Source organism: Microchirus variegatus, assembly GCF_963457635.1.
Source record: "Microchirus variegatus genome assembly, chromosome: 5".
NCBI classification, from domain to species: domain Eukaryota; kingdom Metazoa; phylum Chordata; class Actinopteri; order Pleuronectiformes; family Soleidae; genus Microchirus; species Microchirus variegatus.
In genome coordinates this window covers 26010909-26032162 of record NC_139806.1, presented here as the reverse complement: position 1 = coordinate 26032162, position 21254 = coordinate 26010909, and the positions used below count along the sequence as shown (strand labels likewise).

Below are 21254 nucleotides of genomic sequence, written 5' to 3'. Positions count from 1 at the left end.
AGAAACACTCCTCCTAACTCCCTGTGACATCACTTATCTGTTCTGCTCTCACCCCCCATATGAGGTCGGCTTCACTCACACAGGCAGAGACAAACAGACAGCGCTGTAAGCAGTCACAGCACATTTAAACACTTTCTGCTTCACTGCACTTTGGGAATATAGTTGCAGCACCTCAAACCCCGTCAAACTGACACCTCCAGAGTCAACTTTAAAACATGCACTGCTTTGAATCTGGTTTGGGAAAACTTTTTCAGACTTGTACAGGGTTACCCCTCCCCCCCTCCCGTTCGGGTCATAGTGGAAGGGGCTGGCAGCTGCCTTATGAAAGCAAATCAATGAGCTGGGTTTTGTTCATCCATCTATCCAATGAACTCGCTGTGGTGCATGGAAGGTTCTTGACTGAGTAAACAATGAGGAATGATTTATATTGAATGCATCTCTCATTCATGCATGTCTCATTACCAGACTAATAGACTGGCACTGCCAGTTTCATTACTCTGAAATTTATTGTAATGATTGTATTTGGTAGATATAGTGCAGAATGGTATATCCACGAGACAAAAAAAAAAGAAAAAAGCGAACACAATTCTCTTGTTATTTATTAGACCTTGATGAGCTAGTGAAAACCAATGTGGAACGTAGCCTTAGAGGAAAAACACTGCATGAAATATTAAAAAACCAATTGCTCAGTGTTACGGTGACAGTCGGTTAATCACCGTGTTGACAAGATAGTCATCGAAAATGAGAGTGTCCTCGTATAGCATTGTAACCAACAGGATAGTGGATTTGGATTGTTCACTGACACAGCAGAGGGCTCAGGTGGGTACGAACTCTCCCCTGTGGCACACACACACACACACACACACACACACACATAGGACTGTGTAGCTATTCATCTGAGGACACTGCATTGACTTCCATTTATTGCAGCCTCAAGCTAACCCTATGAGAAAACGAGATTTAAAAAAATTCAGTGCCGATTAATAATTAGTCCTCTTTACTTTCGGGTCTTGAGGTCACTTAGAAATGTCCTTATTTTTGAAGGAAAATCACTTTTTTCAATGAATATAACATTAAATTAACCAGAAATACATGCTATACATTGTTAATGTGGTAAACGGCTATTCTAGCTGCAAACATCTGGTTTTTTAATAGAATATGTACATAGGGGCCCATTTCCAGTGTTCTAATTGGTAAATTGTTTGCTAATCACGTTAGAAGGCTATTGGATGATTAGAGAACCTTTGAAAACCCTTGTGCAATTATGTTAGAAAGTTTGATTATTTTCAATAAAAATCATTATTTCAAATCTTGCCAATGTCTTGACTATATTTTCTATTAATTTTGCAACTCTTTTGATGAATAAAAGTGTGACTTTTAATGGAAAACACAAAAAAAGAATGTATAGGCGACCCCAAACTTTGGAACAGTAGTGTAATACAAATTAACATTGAGTGCAAATACTGAAATGTTAGTCCTTTTATGGACACTGGATACATAAAAAGTCCTAATATTGCTGTATACTGTATATATTACCTGCTATAGGTCTGAAAAAAGAAAGATAACACAATTTAAATACCATGGCTTTAGACTCCAGACTGTTTTTTCCTTTTACATTTGAGACAGCATGAGTCTGTTTTTCTGCATTTGCTGGGTGAGACGTCATCGTCTACTTGCATGTTTAATTACTACTGTTCAGCAATTTAAAACTTAATTAGGAAACTGAAAATGAAAAACATGTATTTATTTATTTAGTGACCTGCAGTTCCGTCAGGCCCAACACTGTCTGGCCTAAACAAAGCGTTATTTCTAACCTTAACCATGACCACTTAACGCCTAACCCTAACCTAAACCTTTTTTAAACCGTTTTAAAGTTGTGAAGTCCAGCCGACATGCTCTCAAAAAATAGTTCAAAATCAAAATGTGTTTACTACACACACACACACACACACGTCATTATCCAGGTTTACGTAGTACGAAATATATATAAAAAAACATTTAAATTGGTCGATTTTTATTGGTATGTTGTATTTCTCACAGATGAATACATGAGGTTCTTATTGCCTCATTTACACTTAAATTAGCGGGTATGTGGCAATATTGTAATTACAGCAATATTGTCAACAACAACACAATGGAGCTCAGTAATGTTACAGTGTTGACTATTTTCTATGTTCGGTCTTTGGTCTCTTGGTAGACGATGAAGAATTGAGTTGGGTTTTCGTGTTCCCACGAAAGCAGATCGGCGCAAAAGCAAATTAAAAGCTTCTATATCTGCTGAGTCATTTGACCTGAGAGTAACTCAAAATTAAACTCTTTCTCTCTGCGGGAAAGGGCTTCATCACGGCGTCATCGTCACCTCCTCTCGAACACGCCGCTGCAACCGAGTACTGTTTGATTACTTTGCCGCACACTCTCAATTCTCAATCTCGCCCCCAACTCCCATACAAACAGTAATTATGTTTGTCCTAATCATCTGCAAATCAACTTCATATAATATTGAAACTCACATCCAGTGGATGCAGCAAAGCTGGCACAGAAACTCATATTATGATAATTAATTCTAATTAAGATCCTCGCAACTCTGGATAACTCAATTCCTTTTTTGTGTGTTTGACACCGATGCAGAGTTCCAATATCTCAAACTTCCTGTCCTATATTCTGATAGTTTAGTCGTTTTTTCATATTTTTGAACAACTGAAATATTAATAACACATTTGTACTGCATGCATTTACTGGCGAGACATAACCACTCACTCTGAAAACACAAAACTCTGCTTCCATTAAGAATAAAGCAATGATATTTCTTCACATATTGGATGTTGATGATTCACTATATCTGACCAATACCAATACAGATTATTGCATTGTCTTGGGTGGCATTAAACTCACAAGCATAGATTATATTATAATTAGGACTCCTGGCACAAAGTGAAAGGAACCTATTGTCCCTATAGAGATTCTTATTTTTCTCCGACATTGCACTGATTTTTGACGGGGTTCATGTGCATAAAAACTTTTAAAATTGGAAATCGGGTCGGCTCTATAGCGCCCCCAGAAGTCAGGTCATGGTCAGACTAAAGTTTTTGGAAATTTGGCGGATGTGGCGGGCTCTCTCCAAAGTTTCTCGAAGGATTTTTTGGGACATTTTAGCCGCGAGAGAAAGTGGCCAAAATTGCGTTAACTGCATTTTTTTTCTTTTTTCGATCGTGTCTAAGTCGCATAGTTGTTCTCATTTGAACCAAACTTGGTACACTTGTTGATCTTATGATTCCAAACAAATTTCTAATGTACTTCCGTTAGCTCCGCCCACCCAGAAGTCCATTTTGGGAAAACAAAAATGGCTAGTTGGCACATTTGAACAAACCCGTCCTAGTACATTTGAGCTAGCCACGTCAAACCCGGTCCATTTGTTCTCAACAAGAAATTTCTCACAGTCAGACATGAAATTCCATAAAAGATCAGAAACTGTTAAAAAATGTAAGCCAGTTTTTCCCCAGTAATAAATGTCCTCTAATGTCTTGTTTTGTCCACAACCAAAGTTTACTGTGATAAACGAGTAAAAAAAAAACAATCACTTCTAAACTCACTAAATATGTGAGGATTCATTTCATAGTCAATCACTAATCTATGAATTGTTTCAGCCCTATTGTGCAGGTTTATAACGGGGTAAGAATATCTGTGATATCAGTGGTAGTATATTATGTGAACCCCTATAAGAAAAATTAGAATATTATCAGTCTCCTTGTCCTGGTTCATTTGTGTGTGTTTCCTTACATCATGTCAGTTTCACAATTCTGTGAAGCCACAAGTGTAATCACTGTGGAGTTGAGGATGAGAAATAGAAAAGTTCTACTCCTGACATGTTGCATAATATATACAGACTGTAGTATTTTTTTTTTTTTTAAGTCATCATATTGACATGTGTTTGAATCAGAATGCAGGTCCCCAGATGAAATGCAAACATGCACGTATTTGCCTTTTGTCGCTCGCTGAAACACTTTAACTGGGACAGAGATGGCAAAGAATTCTCAAAGCTTCTGTTTTTTGTTTTTTTTTGTCTGAATTTGAATATAATATTTCACCTCGTCAATAATTCTTCAGTGGAAGCCGAGCTTCTTGAGCGCTGGGAGCTCCCTACGCATCAAAAACTTAAACACGTCATGCTTTAATGATGTTTGTATTCTGTACAGATGAAGTGATAATTCACTTCATTTGTCACTTACTTTTTTACAGTCCCCCCCAGAGACTGAAGAGACTGTTGAATTTGAGACCCTGTTATTATTAAACTGGGTCTCAAATTCTCCAATCAGTCATTCACATGCAGCAGATGCATATAAAACACACAGACATACAACATACAGAAGGGGCTCTAAAATCATAAATAAAGTAAGTGCACAAATGATCTAAACTGAGATTAAATGTACTTTTTGAAACCTGAGTTTGATTTTTAGACATCAAAGTGTGTTCGCAGGTCTTAAATGCAGACTAAATGATCATGGACTTAAACACCAGTGTAGACATAAGTGTCTGAAAACAGTATTCTCCTTAACGGCCATCTGGCTGCAGAGAGAAGTAACTGTACAGTATGTACCTCTACGAGAAAATGAGCCTATTGCTCACTTTCCCACTTGATTTATGACACCAGTAAATGTGTTCCTGAGGAGTTTATGGACTCAATTTCCAGTTTCAGGTCCTCTTCGTCGCCACGCGGTGTCAATTTTGCAAACGATGTTCCCATTTAGAGGTAAAAAGATTGTGAAGGGGCACAAACGCGGTTGTGATTGACAGCGTCCAAAAGGTTGAAGTTGAAGAAGGTTGGACGTGCAGCGAAGTGAGGCCCCCACACCTGCTCTGACAAATATGGACTTCTTCTGAGTTAAATAAAATGGCTGCAGCTCATTAACTAAACTGACGGGTAACTAAACTTGGTCGTAAGGCGTTTACAGCTCCGAATCCATCTTTCCCGTGAACTACGGTGCTTATCGTTTGACAGCTGTGGGAGGGAGCTGGAGCCAATCTCGCCTGGCAAGTGGCAAATTTAATCTGGACAGGGGCGTCAGTTCTGTGTTCAGATTACCAGGCTAAAGTGACTCGTATCCAATTTTTTTTTGCCATTTGTGTCACTCAAATTAGATCTTTTTTGCATGGCTGTGTGAGGTTTTCAATTCCGAATTGTGTCAATTAAGTATGTGACGCTAGACACATTCTAATCGAGTTCTAGCGCACGTTACACGTATTACAGCATATTGGATAGTCCATATTTGACAGCATTTTAAAGGAAGCTGAGCTTCACTTGCCGTCTCAGAGCGATCGCCACCGTTGACATCATCCACCATTAAATCTCACACACAGCGTTGTGACAGCCTCAATTTCCAAAACTATCCCCAACGTCAACGCCGCACGGTCTCACAAAATATGACTGATTGTCTGTTGTTGTTGATGACACATGCAAACAGCCATGAACGTGTGCATGCACTTACACAGTCACAGATACGTAGAACGTAGCATCGACTGTGGCTAATTTAAGTGGAAGGTTTCATTAAAGGAGAAGGAACGCTTAGAAAGCAAAGAATAAAACACACAACAAAAACAAAAATCCCTGGTTTGGCTGCTTCAGTTTTGATCAGGATTCTCCACTGTGAATCTGACAGTGTCGGAGCACGACGCTAAATCAGTGCACTCATTAAAAAACTCCAAACTTTTCAGTCAAGTCCAATTAGACAAAGAAAGAACTATCCGCTGACTTGTTCCTAAATTGGACACACAGTGTTGCCGTCCATTTTGGTTTCATTCCCAGACAGACGGCTATTTTGTTGCAATGCGCACATTAAATTAAAACTGACTTTAACTTCCAGGCTGTAACTTCTCATGCAGTATTTTTTATATATATATATATATATATATATATACAGGCTCACAAAAGGTAATATATAACCAGAGGCTGTCGGATCATTGTTTTCACAGGTTCAGGCTCTTTAAGGCTCCATCTTGATCCCATATGCAGTGGAAGGGGCTTATGGTTGTTGGCAGTATGTTATGAATAAAAACCTAATTCCAAATCCTGGCTTATTCCTCTGAATACTTCTCCCAGCAAAACTTTTCCTTTTAACCTTCCGATAGGTCACAGAAAGAAAACGCCATTTCTCCTATCTTATAGGAAACATAAGCAGTGAGACATGATAAATTCACCCACTCTTTGGCTTCATAAACAAACAAACTGCACTTATTTCACACACTGCTGAGGAATACCGGTGTTAATATTTGGTTGCAATCAAGTTTACTCGCCTCTACGGCTCATCGGCGTCGTAGATCTTTGATTGTGTGGGCACAAAAGCCTCTTTAATTTGTCGTGTGGGAATTAAAAGCTTTTTTTATTGAAGGAAGTAGGAGGGGAATGATGAATTTATTTGGCAAACACACATAAACACAAGCAACTGATAATTAATAATTATTTTTCGAATTTGTTTGTGTGCATGTACCTGTTTTGGGGTTGATGGAGAAGAAGTTCTGCGGGTTGCCAGCAGTGATGCGATAAGTCAGGCGACTGGGCGTGGCGGTGAGGTCGGGGTCCTGCGCCTGGATACGGATGACGGACACATCCTTTGGAGAGTTTTCCATGACGACAGGGTGGTAGATAGGATCGGAGGTGAGGGGAGCGTTGTCATTTACGTCCTCCACCTGAGAGAGGAGAAGCAGGGGAGGACGTGTGAGACACAGGAGGCAAGGGTTAGGCAGAAACTGGCAGTGTTTGTTGTTTGCATCGCTTTAACGGTCCTCTGTTTATAAGATGGATCTGAATTGGCAATAGATGTGTTTATAAACCCTTGTAAATCACCATGTCTGGCACTGCTGTGTTTATCTACTGATTTAATATCTTAAACAACTGATGAAATACAGCACCGACTGGGTTTGGGTTCATGTGCTATCCATCAGAAAATGGAAATTTATTTACCAGAAAATGTCATCGATGTCACTCTTTAAATGCACTGCAAATTAATTTTCCCTTCTTCCGGCATAGATCTAGAATATTTATGGCAAACGCGGCGTTGATGGAGTGTTTGCTGGAAGGTACAGAGAGCCAAGACAGTTCAGCTGCAGCATGAGGAGCACCTGGGCCTGATTAATCTCCCTATTTGTGTCCATGATGAAGAGGCTGGGAGTAAAACAGCCGATCAAACCGCTGCACCTGAATATCCCGGAGCCAGAAAAAGCTGGCTGTTTTTTTTTTTGTTTTTTTTTTTAATCCACTGCTGAACTTGTCCCCAAAGGCAGGGCAGTGGTGGAGCAGTGATGTTTAGACAGTGGATTAGTTAGTGCTGAATAAAGACATAGAGCAAAGACAGAGTACTCTAATATAAGCTACACTGTGACCAGCACGACAGAAATAATTTTATTTAATTATTGAAAATATCAACTTAAATGTGTCTGTTAGCACCGTCTTGTCACCAAAGATAGCATATCTGCCTATCGATCACGACCAATCAATAGGAAATCAGCCTCAAATTACTTTAAGCGAGTGAAATCCAATGTGCAACTCTTGCATGGCTTCATTTTTTATTTATTTTTATCCCATAATAGCAGTGCGGACGCACGATGAATGCTGATGATGCTCTGTTCTCGTGTGATGATTTGAAATGCCACAGATCGCGAGTTTGTCTTTACATAATATCTGTGTTTTAGTTGCCAAAAAATAACCACTTCTTTCGACAATAAATGAATTATCTTATTTCAACTTCTTAAATGTTAATATTTAATGGTTTCTTTGCTCCTTTAAGTCTGAAAAATCCTCAAGAAAACAATCAACGGATTAATCGATAGCTGCAAGTCTAGACCAGGGTTTCTCAATCCTGGTCTTGGAGACCCACAGGTGTTTTCCCTGCTCCGAGACACCTTATTCAAATGTTCAGCTCATCAGCCAGCGCTGCAAACGCCGAATAAGGACACATTCATTTGAATCAAGTGTGTTATAACAGGGAAACACCAATGTGGGTCCCCAGGACCAGGATTGTTTCCTGTTTTACTTTGAAATCACTACCATTTCCTCACTGATTCAGTGTCTGCTTCCTGTAAAGTTTCCCTCTGTGACGAGTTTCCTGTTGCCAGTTGGTCTTGTCCGCTGACCAATGGGCTAAGATCAGTTACTCGTAGCCTTTTTGACCTCTTTTGTATTTTTGACCATCTTTTGTTGCCTTGTGCTTTTTTGTTTTGTGAGTTTTGTGAGTTGTGATTTTAAGGTTGGTTAGAGGTGGAACTGTTACTGGAGTAAAAAAAAAAAAGGAAACATTTGTGTGACTGATGAGACTGAGAGAGTGAACACAGGTGGCAGCGCCAACGCGTCCAGCTGTCTCCGACTTCTAATTGTCCAGACTAAAGTGCAAGCCTTCAAAACAAACGGTGGACCTCCAGAGAATCCACTCCACGAACCTTTAGTGTGGATTGGCTTGCAGAAGCATATCAGTGAGTCGGAGCACATTCTAGCTGGTTTCTTTCAAGCTATTACGAGTGTGTCCTTTGCTGTAATTTATAGTTACTATCAGTGAAGTGTGCGCTTCGATTTTTGGGGACTTTTTCTGAATGAATTTCACGTCACTGCAAACTGCTGCTCTGCATTTCTCCACTTTAAACTCGAAATAAATTACCTTTTTATGAGACCTGCGATGCATGTATATTATAATGTGAATATTGCAACCATGACGTACCTGGATGAAGACGTCTATCGAGGCTGAGAGAGGTGTCACCCCTTTGTCTGTCGCATAGACCGTAAGCCAATAAGAGTCTTTGATTTCACAGTCCAGGATACCAGCAGTGTAAATCACACCTGTGGAAGCAGAGAGAAAGATTAATGTAGCTGTGACTTTCAGCTTGAGAATAGTTATGCGTTAGGTGTGTGTGTGTGTGTGTGTGTGTGTGTGTGTGTGTGTGTGTGTGTGTGTGTGTGTGTGTGTGTGCCATCCCGGTGTCATCGCTAGGATACAACCTCAGCAGATCTTATAAGTTTCCAGAAGAAAGGGCTGAACTTTAGAGTAAACTTTGTGTCCCCGGTTCCAGTGACATTCACGGGCATTCGTGGCCCGAGCTGTGGTCACCTTCAATGTTTTCAGCTCCTCTGCAGCTAATCACAGCTGACCAAACTGCTCCCACTGCTACTCACTCGATGCTGAACGCATCCTGAACTGCCCTATACACCCAGACTGCTGCGTGTTTAGTGGCCTTAAGGAAGATAAGTAGCCGACAGCTTTTGGTGACCTCTTGAGGGGCAGGGAGAGCGCTCAGAATGGATGGCACATGGGTGTCACTTTACTTTAAAATCAGTCAAGCAGGACTGTCCCAGTAACTACACTGAAGTGAGACACGGCCTCATGCGTCACTTCAGATTCCAGGTATTGGGATCCACTTAGTGTGACATGTCTATTTATTGTCCAGAGCACTGAAGCACAGCGCAGCAAGGTCAGGAGAGAAAATGTAATTCCACCGGAAAAAAAAAACACATTAATATACAGTATGATGTCGATCAACGTTTCAATTTTAATTGTACAACTGGGTGTCAAAGCTGCAGTGCAGTGCTCAACTTGTGGTGCTTTTTCTGTTTGTATTCTGCCTCTGTTTTGTGAACGGAAACAATGTAAGATTATTTTTATTTGCTCTGTCCTTAATCTGAAAACGGGCTCTGTCAAGCAAAACTATCAGACTTGACTGAGGGAACATTTGTGTGTATACAGCAGTCTATAAATTGCAGAAACGTCTGTCTGTTATTCGCATATCTCTCAAACCGATGGTCCGATTGATTTCAAACTTGACAGGTGTTTGACGTCGTCTGGATAAGTCATGCAAAAGATGTCGTTAAAAATCTCGGTATCTCGATCCAATCTAATCCAAATACACGTCACCTAATATAACCATTATAAATTGTTATGCATGACGTTCAATTATCCATATTTATTGTATGCCATTATGTCAATGTCAGTATTTGCTTTCTACCATACACAAATAAAAGTGTCACTGAACTTTTGCTGTGAGTAACAATGAGCACTCAAACACACCACAAACCAACAATTACTAAAAACACACAGAAAAACAGATTTTGCAAAAAAAAACTTTAAAAACTTTAAACCAGGTTTTTAGAGCAGACTAATTCACTTCTGAAACTTTTTGCTGGCACTTCATGGTTTCAGTCATACAACCTGTTTGCAGTTGTCTCGCTTTATTAGCACAATATTTCTATCGCCTCTGTGTCTTGACACAAAATAAGCCTCTCTTTGCACAGAGCAGGAATGTGCACAGGAATACAGAGAGTCGGGTAGAGATGAATCACGATTGTGTGAACTCGTTTGACAGTAGTTTAAATGTAAGAATATAAATTGTTTATATTTCAAAGTTATCTCTAAAAGGTTTTCCACACCTATTTTTATGAAGGTTTTTATTGATTATTCTGTTTTTCAGTGGCATTAAGTCAGTCAAATCTTAATTTAAGCTTTTATTAATGTATGATTACTTAAATTAAGCAATCAAATTAGTAGCTTATTTCCATATTTTGTCAATTATTTAATTAAACCCCAGGATCCTCAGACATTTCACCTGAGGAAACTCTCAGATGTGATGTGTCCCGTAGCCGAGTGGGTGTGATTTTATAGTCTAGACCTTAATTAAGTTTTAAGTTGCCCCAATAAAACATATTTGCTCTTGCGTACATAAAAACAACTCAAGTCAGATATCAGAGAGAACACACCGAGCTGATAGAAGCAGGCAGTTAATGCATTTCAGCTCAGTGCACATCATCATCATCATCATCAGACTGACAGTCTTCTATTGAATCCTGGCAGATTTACGATCCAGTTAGTCCCAAAAAACGAACTGTCTGACTTCACCTGTGCCGAAGAGACTCCATAAGAAAAGAGACATTGAGTACAGTGTGTGTGTGAGTGTATCGTGTGTCGAAGCACATTATCATCTCAGAGACATGGCTCATCCTGAACACATAGGACTTTTCTAAGGCATATACATCTGAAAAAGCTGCCAGTGACAGGCTGCACTTTACAGAAATACAACTAATACATCCGACCACTTTCAATAAAGTGCTGCCTCAAAAACACTGGAGGTCATTTGGAGTTGCAGCGAATAATTATGTTCATAATTGATTCATTTGTTGATTATATTCTCGACTAAGTGAGTGCTTGTTTGGTCCTTAAAATGTTGATTAGTGTTTATTAAACCTGGAAATAATGACGTCTCGTTTTGTCCACAAACGAAAATTAATCAGTTTTAACGATTTCTTTGTTAGACGGAACAAAGAAACCAGAAAATAATCCCAAGTAAGAAGCTGAAAAATTAGACGGCTTGTTATGATAATTGAAAAAACACTCAAATCAAAGATGAATTGATTATCAAAATAGTTGTAATTTAGTAATTGTTAGTTATTGCCTGGGGTGAAACAGTGAATTTAAGCTGCACTTTTTGTGCCAGTTTTCGGTAATTGTGAACTATATATCATTCCATATCAATCAAGACATGCGCTTTTATTTTGAAACTCATTTTTGCAATCATCATGTCACCTTTTAGGAGTTTGAGATGCACACAGGTAGTAATTAATTCCATAATATCTGAATTATAATCATGTATCGTGAGTGCAATTTAATTCAAAAAAACTTTTTTTCATCAAGGGTCGGGTATGTAAGAAATAATTAAAGCTAACGTTGAGACTGCAGAGTGAAACAAACCCGTTCCTTTTCCAAGTGTCAGGAAGCAGCTGTGCGAGAGCCGAATTGCTGTCGAAAAAATTAGTTTGAGGCTACAAAAACCAACAATTTTAATTTCCACTGGGCCTTTGATGGCTATTTATTTGACGGCAAAGAGAATTTAAAGTGTTTTCGAGACAAAAAATAGACTCTAACTTTATAGTTTCTTGTCTTTCTTGTGCGTTTTAGTTCAAGCTCTGTAGTAGAATTTGTATGAGTAATAGTTTGGTGTTGGCAGATGCAGATCTCTTAAATGTCAACTGCATTGTTTCCATGGTAAAAAATGAGCGAGAACATCGAACAAGACAGATACAGTGCATTTCACATGGATGAAGGCGTTTGTCCGTAACTCTTGAGTGGCAGAAAGGTCAAGACTCTTCAGCCCACACTCAGCACGCCCAGGGTAAACTAACACTAACTGCCGCTCTTGCTTTATTCCACGCATCACCTCAAGCAGTCAAATATTTTTGTTCTGTCAAAACCCTCTTGAGCTCAGTAATGTTCTCTGAATAGAATTCAAAATGACAACGATTGATATTTTCATACCAATACTAATTTGTTTGGCCCCAATGAAGGTCTTAATTGCTAAAATAAAAAATGTGTCTTGGCATGTTTTTAACTGTTGGAATGCGTCAATAACCATGAATTATTAAAAGCTTTATAATCACACTCTTGAGTGCTTCAGATTTGTCTTCGTGTCTTAATTTGTTTGTGCTGTTGGAGAAAAGACTCGCTGTCACACATTAAACGTCTCCCGTGACACGACAAGGCCTCTCACAATCATTCAAGTTTACAAATCAGTGATGGGGGTGCGCGGGACTTCTGTAGCAACTTCCTCAGCTGCATGACAAAGGTGTTGCCTTCTCACCAGAAAGCATCCATCTGTATGTGTCAGATTATGATGAAGTGGCTGCCAAGGGCGTGCGTGGTGCATAAATGAGCATTTGCTCAAACACATCCTTGCTCTGTCGTCCTTGACCATGTCCTTTTCCAACCACATCTCATCTGTGTCAGAAAGCTTGACAGTAGACGAGTAGACTTGGGGGGGGGGGGGGGGGGGGGGGGTGGGGGGGGGGGAAACCCAGAGCTGGCTGTTACAAAAGCTCTTTGAACTTTAAGACCGACACGCACCATTCACTGAATTCCGTATAAATTGGACTTGACAGCATCTATTCGCACCATAAATAACACACTTCATAGGGTGAATCGAGAAGAAATCGGAGTGGCCGTGGCATATTTTTCTAATCTGGAAGTTCTCGGCACACTCAGGTTTACGTCCATCTGTCATGTCTATTCAACTTTTCCACTCTCCAGAGAAGGTGATAGGGTCCCACAACCTAATTAATTCTATGTCAAATAATCAATCCGAAGATTGATTGGAAAACATGGTGTATGTGTGTGTGTGTGTGTGTTTGTTGCTTGGCATCTTAGTCAGCTGCTATTTTGTTTTATTTATTTATTTATTTATGTTTTTACCAACTCCAACTCAACTAGAATTGATTACTTTTTGAAAGTGTGTTTGCCTGTAAGTTAAGGAATGCTTTGTCCTGGCTGTGACAAATCCTGGAGCTTGCAGACCCACTAATAGAGGAGCAGGGGCTTGTGACAGCTGCTCAATGAGAAATTGCAGGGATTGCTTTCCCCCTAACCAATGACAAGAATACCAATTTCTCTTCAAAGAGCAGGAATGTTAAGGGTTTGAGCCGCAGAAGATCCTAGCTCTTTTCTGAGCGATGGTCCCCATACTTTCCACCCACATAGGACTGAGTCACCTTTGAAATCTAAATATCAAGAGTGGGAAAAGGGGGCATTCATAAATGATGGATACGACAGATAATGGAGGTGTAATACATGGAGAATCACAGAGCCAATTTACTCACTACAAGGGAAGCGGAGACATAACGTATGCAGGCTCAACCGAAAAAAGGATTTTGCTCTGTTTTTTGTCTAATTCTCGCTTTCACTCCATCTGTCCCACTTTCTCCTTCACACACTTAGTTTTGGCACCGAGAGCCACAGATTGACAAGCAGTCGGAACAAAGCCACTCGACGTGGTCGGAGAACGAAGCAGGGGCAACGCTGTCCACGCCTGACAACACCAATGAAACGAAACGCTTGTCATGCGCTAACCAGTATCTTCTCGACTAACTCCAAAGGGGCACCCGGTCAGAGACTACCCACTTGTTTACATAACAAAAAGTAAAACTTTAAAGCAAAAACTATGGTGGGGGAAAAAAATTGGAAAATGTCAGAGGAAGAAGCGTGTGTTTGCCTTTTGACACTTTTTTTTATCTTCTCCAGACTCCACTGCATTCTCCTCCTTCCTCTCTCCGCTTCATTTCCACTCCCCTCTCTCTCTTGCTTCCCTTTCTGCTCTAACAAGCACTCTGATTTCCCCTGGAAAATCTGCACTCACTAAACTTCCTCACTGGCTGTGAGGCTCCTCGCTCAGGCTATGATACAAAAGCAACAAGAACTATTACTGAATAGTGTAGCGGGACCTGTCTATAGCTATTGTTTAGTTATACATATGGGGAAAAGCCATTCTCTCTGTCCATCCATCTGTTTCTCTCGCTCGCTTTGTATCTCAACGACAGTCAATACTAATTAACCTAGTTAAAGGTCAATACAGGCCTCCAGTGCATGTCATGTACAGTAGGGACCAGCCCGACGAGAGGTGAAAGAGCAGCCAGAAGAGGAGCGCAATCATTTCCTGTCTAAAATCCAACTCTTAAGTGGTTGCTGCTTGTTTTTCCTGGCTGCTAAACTGTTAATTATATTTATGCAATTACACTAATTACACAACAAAATTATTCAGCAAAATGTTTAGTTCCATAATCATTTCCCCCCCATGTTGAAATTTGACTTACTACCATAGACAATGCTTTTTACATATATTTAAGTAACTCACAACAAGACTTCACTCTCTGGTTCCATTAAACATAAATAATGGATCAATAATGATAATTGTCAGTGCTGGTAATGATAATCATTGCCACATATTTATACTCTGTGCCTTGCCTCTATTGTGCTGATTGCAATTATTCTGCAGGACTGCTGCGGCTCAGACTCCAGGCAGACTGGATCATTCAAATTGTCCAAAATTGCCCCTGATGGCTGTGCCGACAGTGTGTGAATAGGATGTATGACAGAGAAGCTCTGCATGTGAGAAAGCGTGCACCAGTGTGTGTGTGTGTGTGTGAGTTAGTGGGTGAATGTGACTGGAGTGTAAAGCATTTTCACTGGTCAAGAATTCAAGGCTTTTCTCAAACTTGATTTTGCATTCTTGCAACTCAACAGATTTGTTCAAACTGTAGTGAGTCACATTTCAATATGGACAAATGTCAGCTTAGATACAAAGCCAAAGTCAGAGTAAATTTTTAAATAAAGACAAGATGGACAAAAAAAGACAGACAGAGGTCACAGCAACATTGTGCTAATAAAGCGAGATGACTGGAAACCCAGTCGTCTCTCGAAAACAAAAAGAAGCCGCCACTGAAACTTTCAGATGTGAATACTTAAGCTCATCTCTCTCATCAAATCTTTCATCAGTTTGATATAGGATAAACACCACACCGGTCCCTGCGTTGATTCCTCACATGGGTCTGATAGTATTGCTTCACAGAGCCCTTTTTTTTCTACAGGTGGACACTGCATACTAATTACGTTACATGTTTCTCTTTACGAAGACCAAACAGAGGCAGAATAATCAGCAACAATAATCACCAAAAGTTACACAACACACTGCAGCTTTAAATAACAATGATGAAGACAGAATGATTCAACTGAAGCTGCATGATAAGACATGAGAGGGAAATGTGTTATTCCACACTTATTACTGACTAATGATGAAAATGAAATGCTAATAAACGTACTTCTGACTGCTTGTCACGACTGAAATATATTCAGATAATGAGATCCTATAGGTTTACAGAGACGGACATTGCGAGCCTTTAAAATTCACACACACGCTTCTCAGGTTTGTTGATTCCACCAAACAGTACTACTCAATGACCTCAATAATACTTGCAATGAAATAACGTAACAGTATCATACAGGGATGAATTTGATGAATTTTGGAGCTTTAAGGTTCACTTTTTCAGCACCACGGAGAGAGACACACTAAGCTGAGCACGGAGCACATTAAGCTGAGTAGCTTTAGCGCCAATACTGCAACAAGCCTCTTGAGGACAAAAAAAGCAGAGGTTCTCAGTCACACCGTCTTCTGTTCCCATGGAAATTTTAAAATATTCACGCTGTCTTGCTTTCTTGATATTTGCAAAGCTGTCAACAGGAAGATCTCTGATTCAAGCCAATATCTCTGTTCTCACATGAGCCCTTTTTCTCTCTGATGGAAATTATAATATAGCAAATGCCAAGAACTTGTTGAGGTGGCCATACTATTATATAGCATGATGTATGAAGAGATTGGCCTTTCATTGTGGCACATGAGCCAACGTGCATATGAATTTAAATGTACTGTCCTACTTTCATATTGGCTATTTGATTAATTTGAATTCGCCATTGAATGAGTAATCGCTTGTTCATTGGATCAGCCTGTTTTGTAGCTTGACACTGGTGGACAGTTTTGGGACCAGACTTTCCCAAATTAGTCATAGTGATATCACTACACTTGATGAGGACAATACTGCTGTGAACGAAAGCCTTGATCAATGTTCTCCACAAAGCACTCAAACAGTTGTATGGAGCAACCCGAGGCCCAGCCAGTGCGGCTGTCATGCTGCCCTCATTACTGTAATTATCACAGCTCCCATGTGAGGCATCATCAACACGCTGACTTTGACTAAACTTCAGCTCTCGCTCTCTCTGTCAATACACACACATGCACATTCATTCATGTAAGTGCTGAACACACATGGAGAAAAACTGACACACAACTGAATGTCATTGCTATTTTTACATGATATGCAATGATTAGCAATCAGGTTATTGATGTTGATATTCCAAGAAGGGCATTAAACATTATTGGATTTTCACTTTACATAAATAGGCTTCAACATCGATCTTGTGTCACACCTGTGTCTTCGTCAATGGTGAAAGTGCCGAGTCCGCTGCCTCCTCTGACAGAGTACCTCAATGTGCCGTCGCGACCCTTGTCATCGTCCTTTGCACTGACTGTCAGGACGCTTGTGCCCACGCGAGAGTTCTCCTTCACCGAGCTTCTCACGGCAAAGTCGGGGAAATAAGGTGCATACAGATTCTCATTGACATCCAGCACCTGAAGAAATGGACAGGCTCACTTTACTTTTGATGGTGTAATGAAGATATAAGTGACATCACCTGACAGAATGTAACACCGCATTAACATTAAATAATCGTATAATAACTTGTGTTGACAATGAAAAACAAAATGGTTGACAAACTTCAACTGGTAACATTGAATTGTGATCATTCAAAAGAAAATGTTGCTAACTTTGTTTAAATGAACTTAATAATTTGTGTATTAGCAATTGATGAAAATTAAGTTTGTCAACCATTTTCTTGTTTCGGGATAAAAGGCAAATAAATTATTAATTTGTATGAACTGAATTGAATCAACAAACTGATGCCTTATTAATGAAAGTGTTTCTCCGTGTGCGTGCCTGTACAGTATGTGCTACCCACCTCCACCTCCACAAATGTCTGACTTCTGAGGCTGGGTAATCCCCTGTCCTCGGCAACCAATGTCAGGTTGTAAAACTGTTGTTTCTCAAAGTCCAGATCCTTTGTGATCCTCAAGAAGCCGCTCACAGCATTGATCTGCACAAAGTATCACAAGCAAAATCACAAACTGTCAGTTAAAGCAAACACAGTAGTAACAAGAACATAAATGGTGACATCACCCACCTCAAAAGTGCCATTGAAGTCATTAACCAAGGAGTATCGGACCTGTCCACCAGGGCCGACGTCTGGATCCTGAGCCTGTACCCAGGTAATCACAGTCCCCAGTGGGAGGTCCTCTAGTACCCGTGTACTGTAACTGCTTGGCATGAAAGCTGGGGCACAATCATTGACATCATTCACAATTATATTTAGAGTTGTCACTGATGACCTTCGAGTGCCTCTCTCTGCCTTGTCTCTCACTTCAACCTTCAGTGTGAACATTGGCGTTGTTTCTCTGTCCAAGTGGCTCGCAACAAACACACTTCCTGATTCACTATCAATACCAAACTGAGGGACAGGGGTCACCATTGCATAGGACAGCTGTCCATTCTGACCCGTGTCACTGTCGAACGCAGTGATCGTAATTACTTCCATGCCAATGGCTGAGTTTTCTAAAACGAGAGCTGAGTAGCTGTCCTCATAAAACTGGGGGTCATTGTCATTGGCATCCTCAATAATTATAGTGAGCAGTCTCCAAGTGGACATCTGAGGTATGCCCTGGTCATAAACGGTGATATTTAAGAAGTAACGATCCAATTGCTCACGGTCAAGTGGCCGCAATACAGTAATCAATCCAGTCTCCATGTTGATGTTGAAGTAGTTTTCTTTGTTGCCATCAGATATGGAGAAGAGAAGGCGGCCATTGAAGCCTGTGTCACCATCTCGTGCTCGCACCTGGAATACACTGGCACCAGCAGAGAGGTCTTCTCGGACTAGAATGCTCGTAGGCAAAGCCTCAAACTGTGGCGCTTGTTTGTTCACAGAGAACATGTCTGTGTTTCTCTCATCTGGTCTTGGTTTAGCCATAGCAGACACCTTTGAGAGCATTTTCTCAGCCAGCAGCTGGGCGACCCTGGTCTCCTTGCAGTTGAACCCTCTGGGTGGCATCCTGCCCCTCACCACCGATACATTCACAAACGTAGGATCCGAGAACAGTTCTCCGTCTGTCGCGATCAATTTCAGGTTGAATATCCCATTCTTTGAATTTTCCACCGCCAGCGATCGCTTCAGCGTCAAAGCTCCTGAATCTGGATTCATATGAAAATAATCTAACTCGTTCCCGGACAGTATTTTATACTGCACGATCCCGAGCTCGTCCATGTCTACGGCTGACAAGGTGACAATAGTCTGGCTGACGGGGAAATCACGGCTTATCATGCCCCTGCATGACACACTCTCAAAAAGAGGCTGATTGTCATTGATATTTATCAGACGAAGAGTAACATTAACCTCGCTCTCTCTTCTATAGGGTGAACCCCAATCAGATGCCCGCACTGCAAAAGTATAAATATCCTCTGATGACTCATAGTCCAGGTCTCTTGTGATTCTCACCTCACCTGAGCCTTGGTCTATGATAAACGGAAGCGACTGTTCTCCGCTGATTGTGTGCGTTACATACCCATTCTCCCCTTTATCATAATCCACAGCGGAGACTACGAGAATAACCGTGCCTACAGGTAAACTCTCGTTGATTGCGATGTCATAGAATGGCTTGTCAAAAACTGGAGAGTTGTCATTCTCATCCTCTATGGTGATTTGGACCCTGGCTCGCTGCTGGTTGATAATGTCAACCACCTCCAGCTCTATAAAACCCTGTGATATTCCTGTCAGATGTCTGGTGGTCATAATAACTCCATTCAAAGGGTTTATATCAAAGTACACTGGGTTTGAGTGGTTGCTGAAGCTGTAATTGACACTCAAAGAAGCTGGGGAGACTTTCACCACCTCTACAAAAGTGCCTGGGGGAGCTATTTCACTCAGCTTGACTGCATAAACATCTTTCTCAAAATGTGCCAGCACTGGGTCTGGCTTTTTAACCAGCAGCTGAACAACTTGGGTGTTGGAAAGCTTTGCAGGTATACCCCGGTCTTTGGCCTGGAGGGTTAGGTTGCAGCCATAGGGGAACGTATCCCAGTCGACAAATTCTGCTGTTTTAACCCTGTACTCATTCCCAACAGGCGACCGATCAACCACAAACTGTTCCAAAGGGTCTCCCTCGATAATGGACACCCACTCAATATCCCCAGAAACCCCTTCGTCTTTGTCCTCCACAGTCACTAGAACATAGATTGGGTCCTTGTCCGTCCCTGATGGAGCGACTGCGACTGCTCTGAGAACCGGAGCAAATTCGTTAACTCTTTGCACAGTCAGAACCAGCCTAGCGGTGCTGCTGATACCAGCATCGCCATAGAGTTTCATCCCTCTGTCAACCACCTGCACCTCCAGCTCAAACCGGTCTTCTTTGTCCATTCTGGGCTGACCCGTGAGGGTGATGACCCCGCTGGTCGGATGAACGGAAAAGAGTTCAACTTTGTTCCTCAAGAAGTAGTAGAACTCTCCATTGGAGCCTGAATCGGCATCTGTGGCTGTGACACGTCCGATGCTGGCACCCAGAGGCGCACTCTCAGGGACAACAAATGAATAAGAGGTTGGGGAGAACAGCGGTCGGAGATCGTTGGTATCCAACACCTTGATATAAACTGTTGCTAAGGCCTCTAGACCTCCTTGGGCAGAGGCTTTCACTGTCAGTGTGTAATTGTCCTGTACCTCCCGATTCAGTGTGGCACCACTGCCTCCGTTAGTGCGAATACGAAGGAAACAAAAATCTCCTATGACGAACTCCTCAGCCTGGAAGATTCCCTCATTGTCTCCAGACATAACGGAATATTTTATGTCTAAAGTTCGAGGTGGAGCAAGAATGATGCCCATTTTTACCTCGCTTCTGGCGTAGGTTCTTGTAGCAGAGTTCTCAAAGACGGAGGCGATATAGGTGGGCTGGGTGAAGAGCAGCAGGCCTTGTCCTGCCCGGGGTTCTGGTAGGAATTGAGCACAGTTTAAAGAAAAAAAGTGCAGGAGGAGGAAAAAGCACATGAAGTGGAAAAGAGGAGAGAAGCAGGGTAGAGGAAGCATGTTTCCCCAACGGTTAACCTTCATCACTACTCCATCACACAGTCAGCCTATATTTGGGGAGAACAACAAAGAAAAACAGATCTGGGTTCAGTTGGTAGGTTGTTGGGAACATGTACTATTCTGCTCACTAAAGATTTGACAGAGAAATATGAGAAACAAAAGTTGCAAAGACATTTCAGAGACATTTCAGGGACACTTCTCGTCACTACAGGGATATGATAGCATTTCCAATGTTGGGCTTATACTATTTGCATTCAGACTCTGAACACTGCACCCGAAAGGATCAGAAGCAAAGACCGACATCTCTTTCAACAGAGTACATCCAAAGCACAGTGCACTTTCACAGACTCAGTGAAATACATCACCACCACATGAAACAGCAGCAATGAAGCACACTCACTGTTACTGGACAAGGATTTATTATTCTTGAGCCAGTAACTACTCGGGCTGTGACATTTTTACAAGAAAAATAATAAAAGAAATCTGGGCACTGGATAGTTTAAAAAAAATATATACTTTTTTTGTACATCAGTTGCACAACTTGGGGGGGGGGGGTGGGGCGTAGGTGGAGCACAGCTGATAAACACACAATTGCACAAGTTTTTTTATTATTATTATTATTATTATTATTAATAATAATAATAATAATAATAATAATAATAATAATAATAATAATAATAATAATAATAATAATAAATATGATCATAAATAAATTATTCTATAAAA

The 21254-nt window shown here is 40.9% G+C and overlaps 1 protein-coding gene across 1 annotated transcript in view; it reads right to left on the bottom strand.

The window, feature by feature from the left end:
* The window catches only part of fat3b (FAT atypical cadherin 3b), a gene marked incomplete at both ends in the record, with an annotated part of 89050 nt that extends 68498 nt beyond the window's left edge, over positions 1 to 20552 (bottom strand). The window contains 5 exons of the mRNA XM_083890489.1: positions 6483 to 6681; positions 8703 to 8821; positions 16773 to 16974; positions 17361 to 17495; positions 17583 to 20552. Coding sequence (XP_083746615.1) covers positions 6483 to 6681; positions 8703 to 8821; positions 16773 to 16974; positions 17361 to 17495; positions 17583 to 20552 — 3625 coding nt within the window. The remainder of the gene's footprint in view (positions 1 to 6482; positions 6682 to 8702; positions 8822 to 16772; positions 16975 to 17360; positions 17496 to 17582) is intronic.
* Between the last annotated feature and the right edge of the window lie 702 nt (positions 20553 to 21254).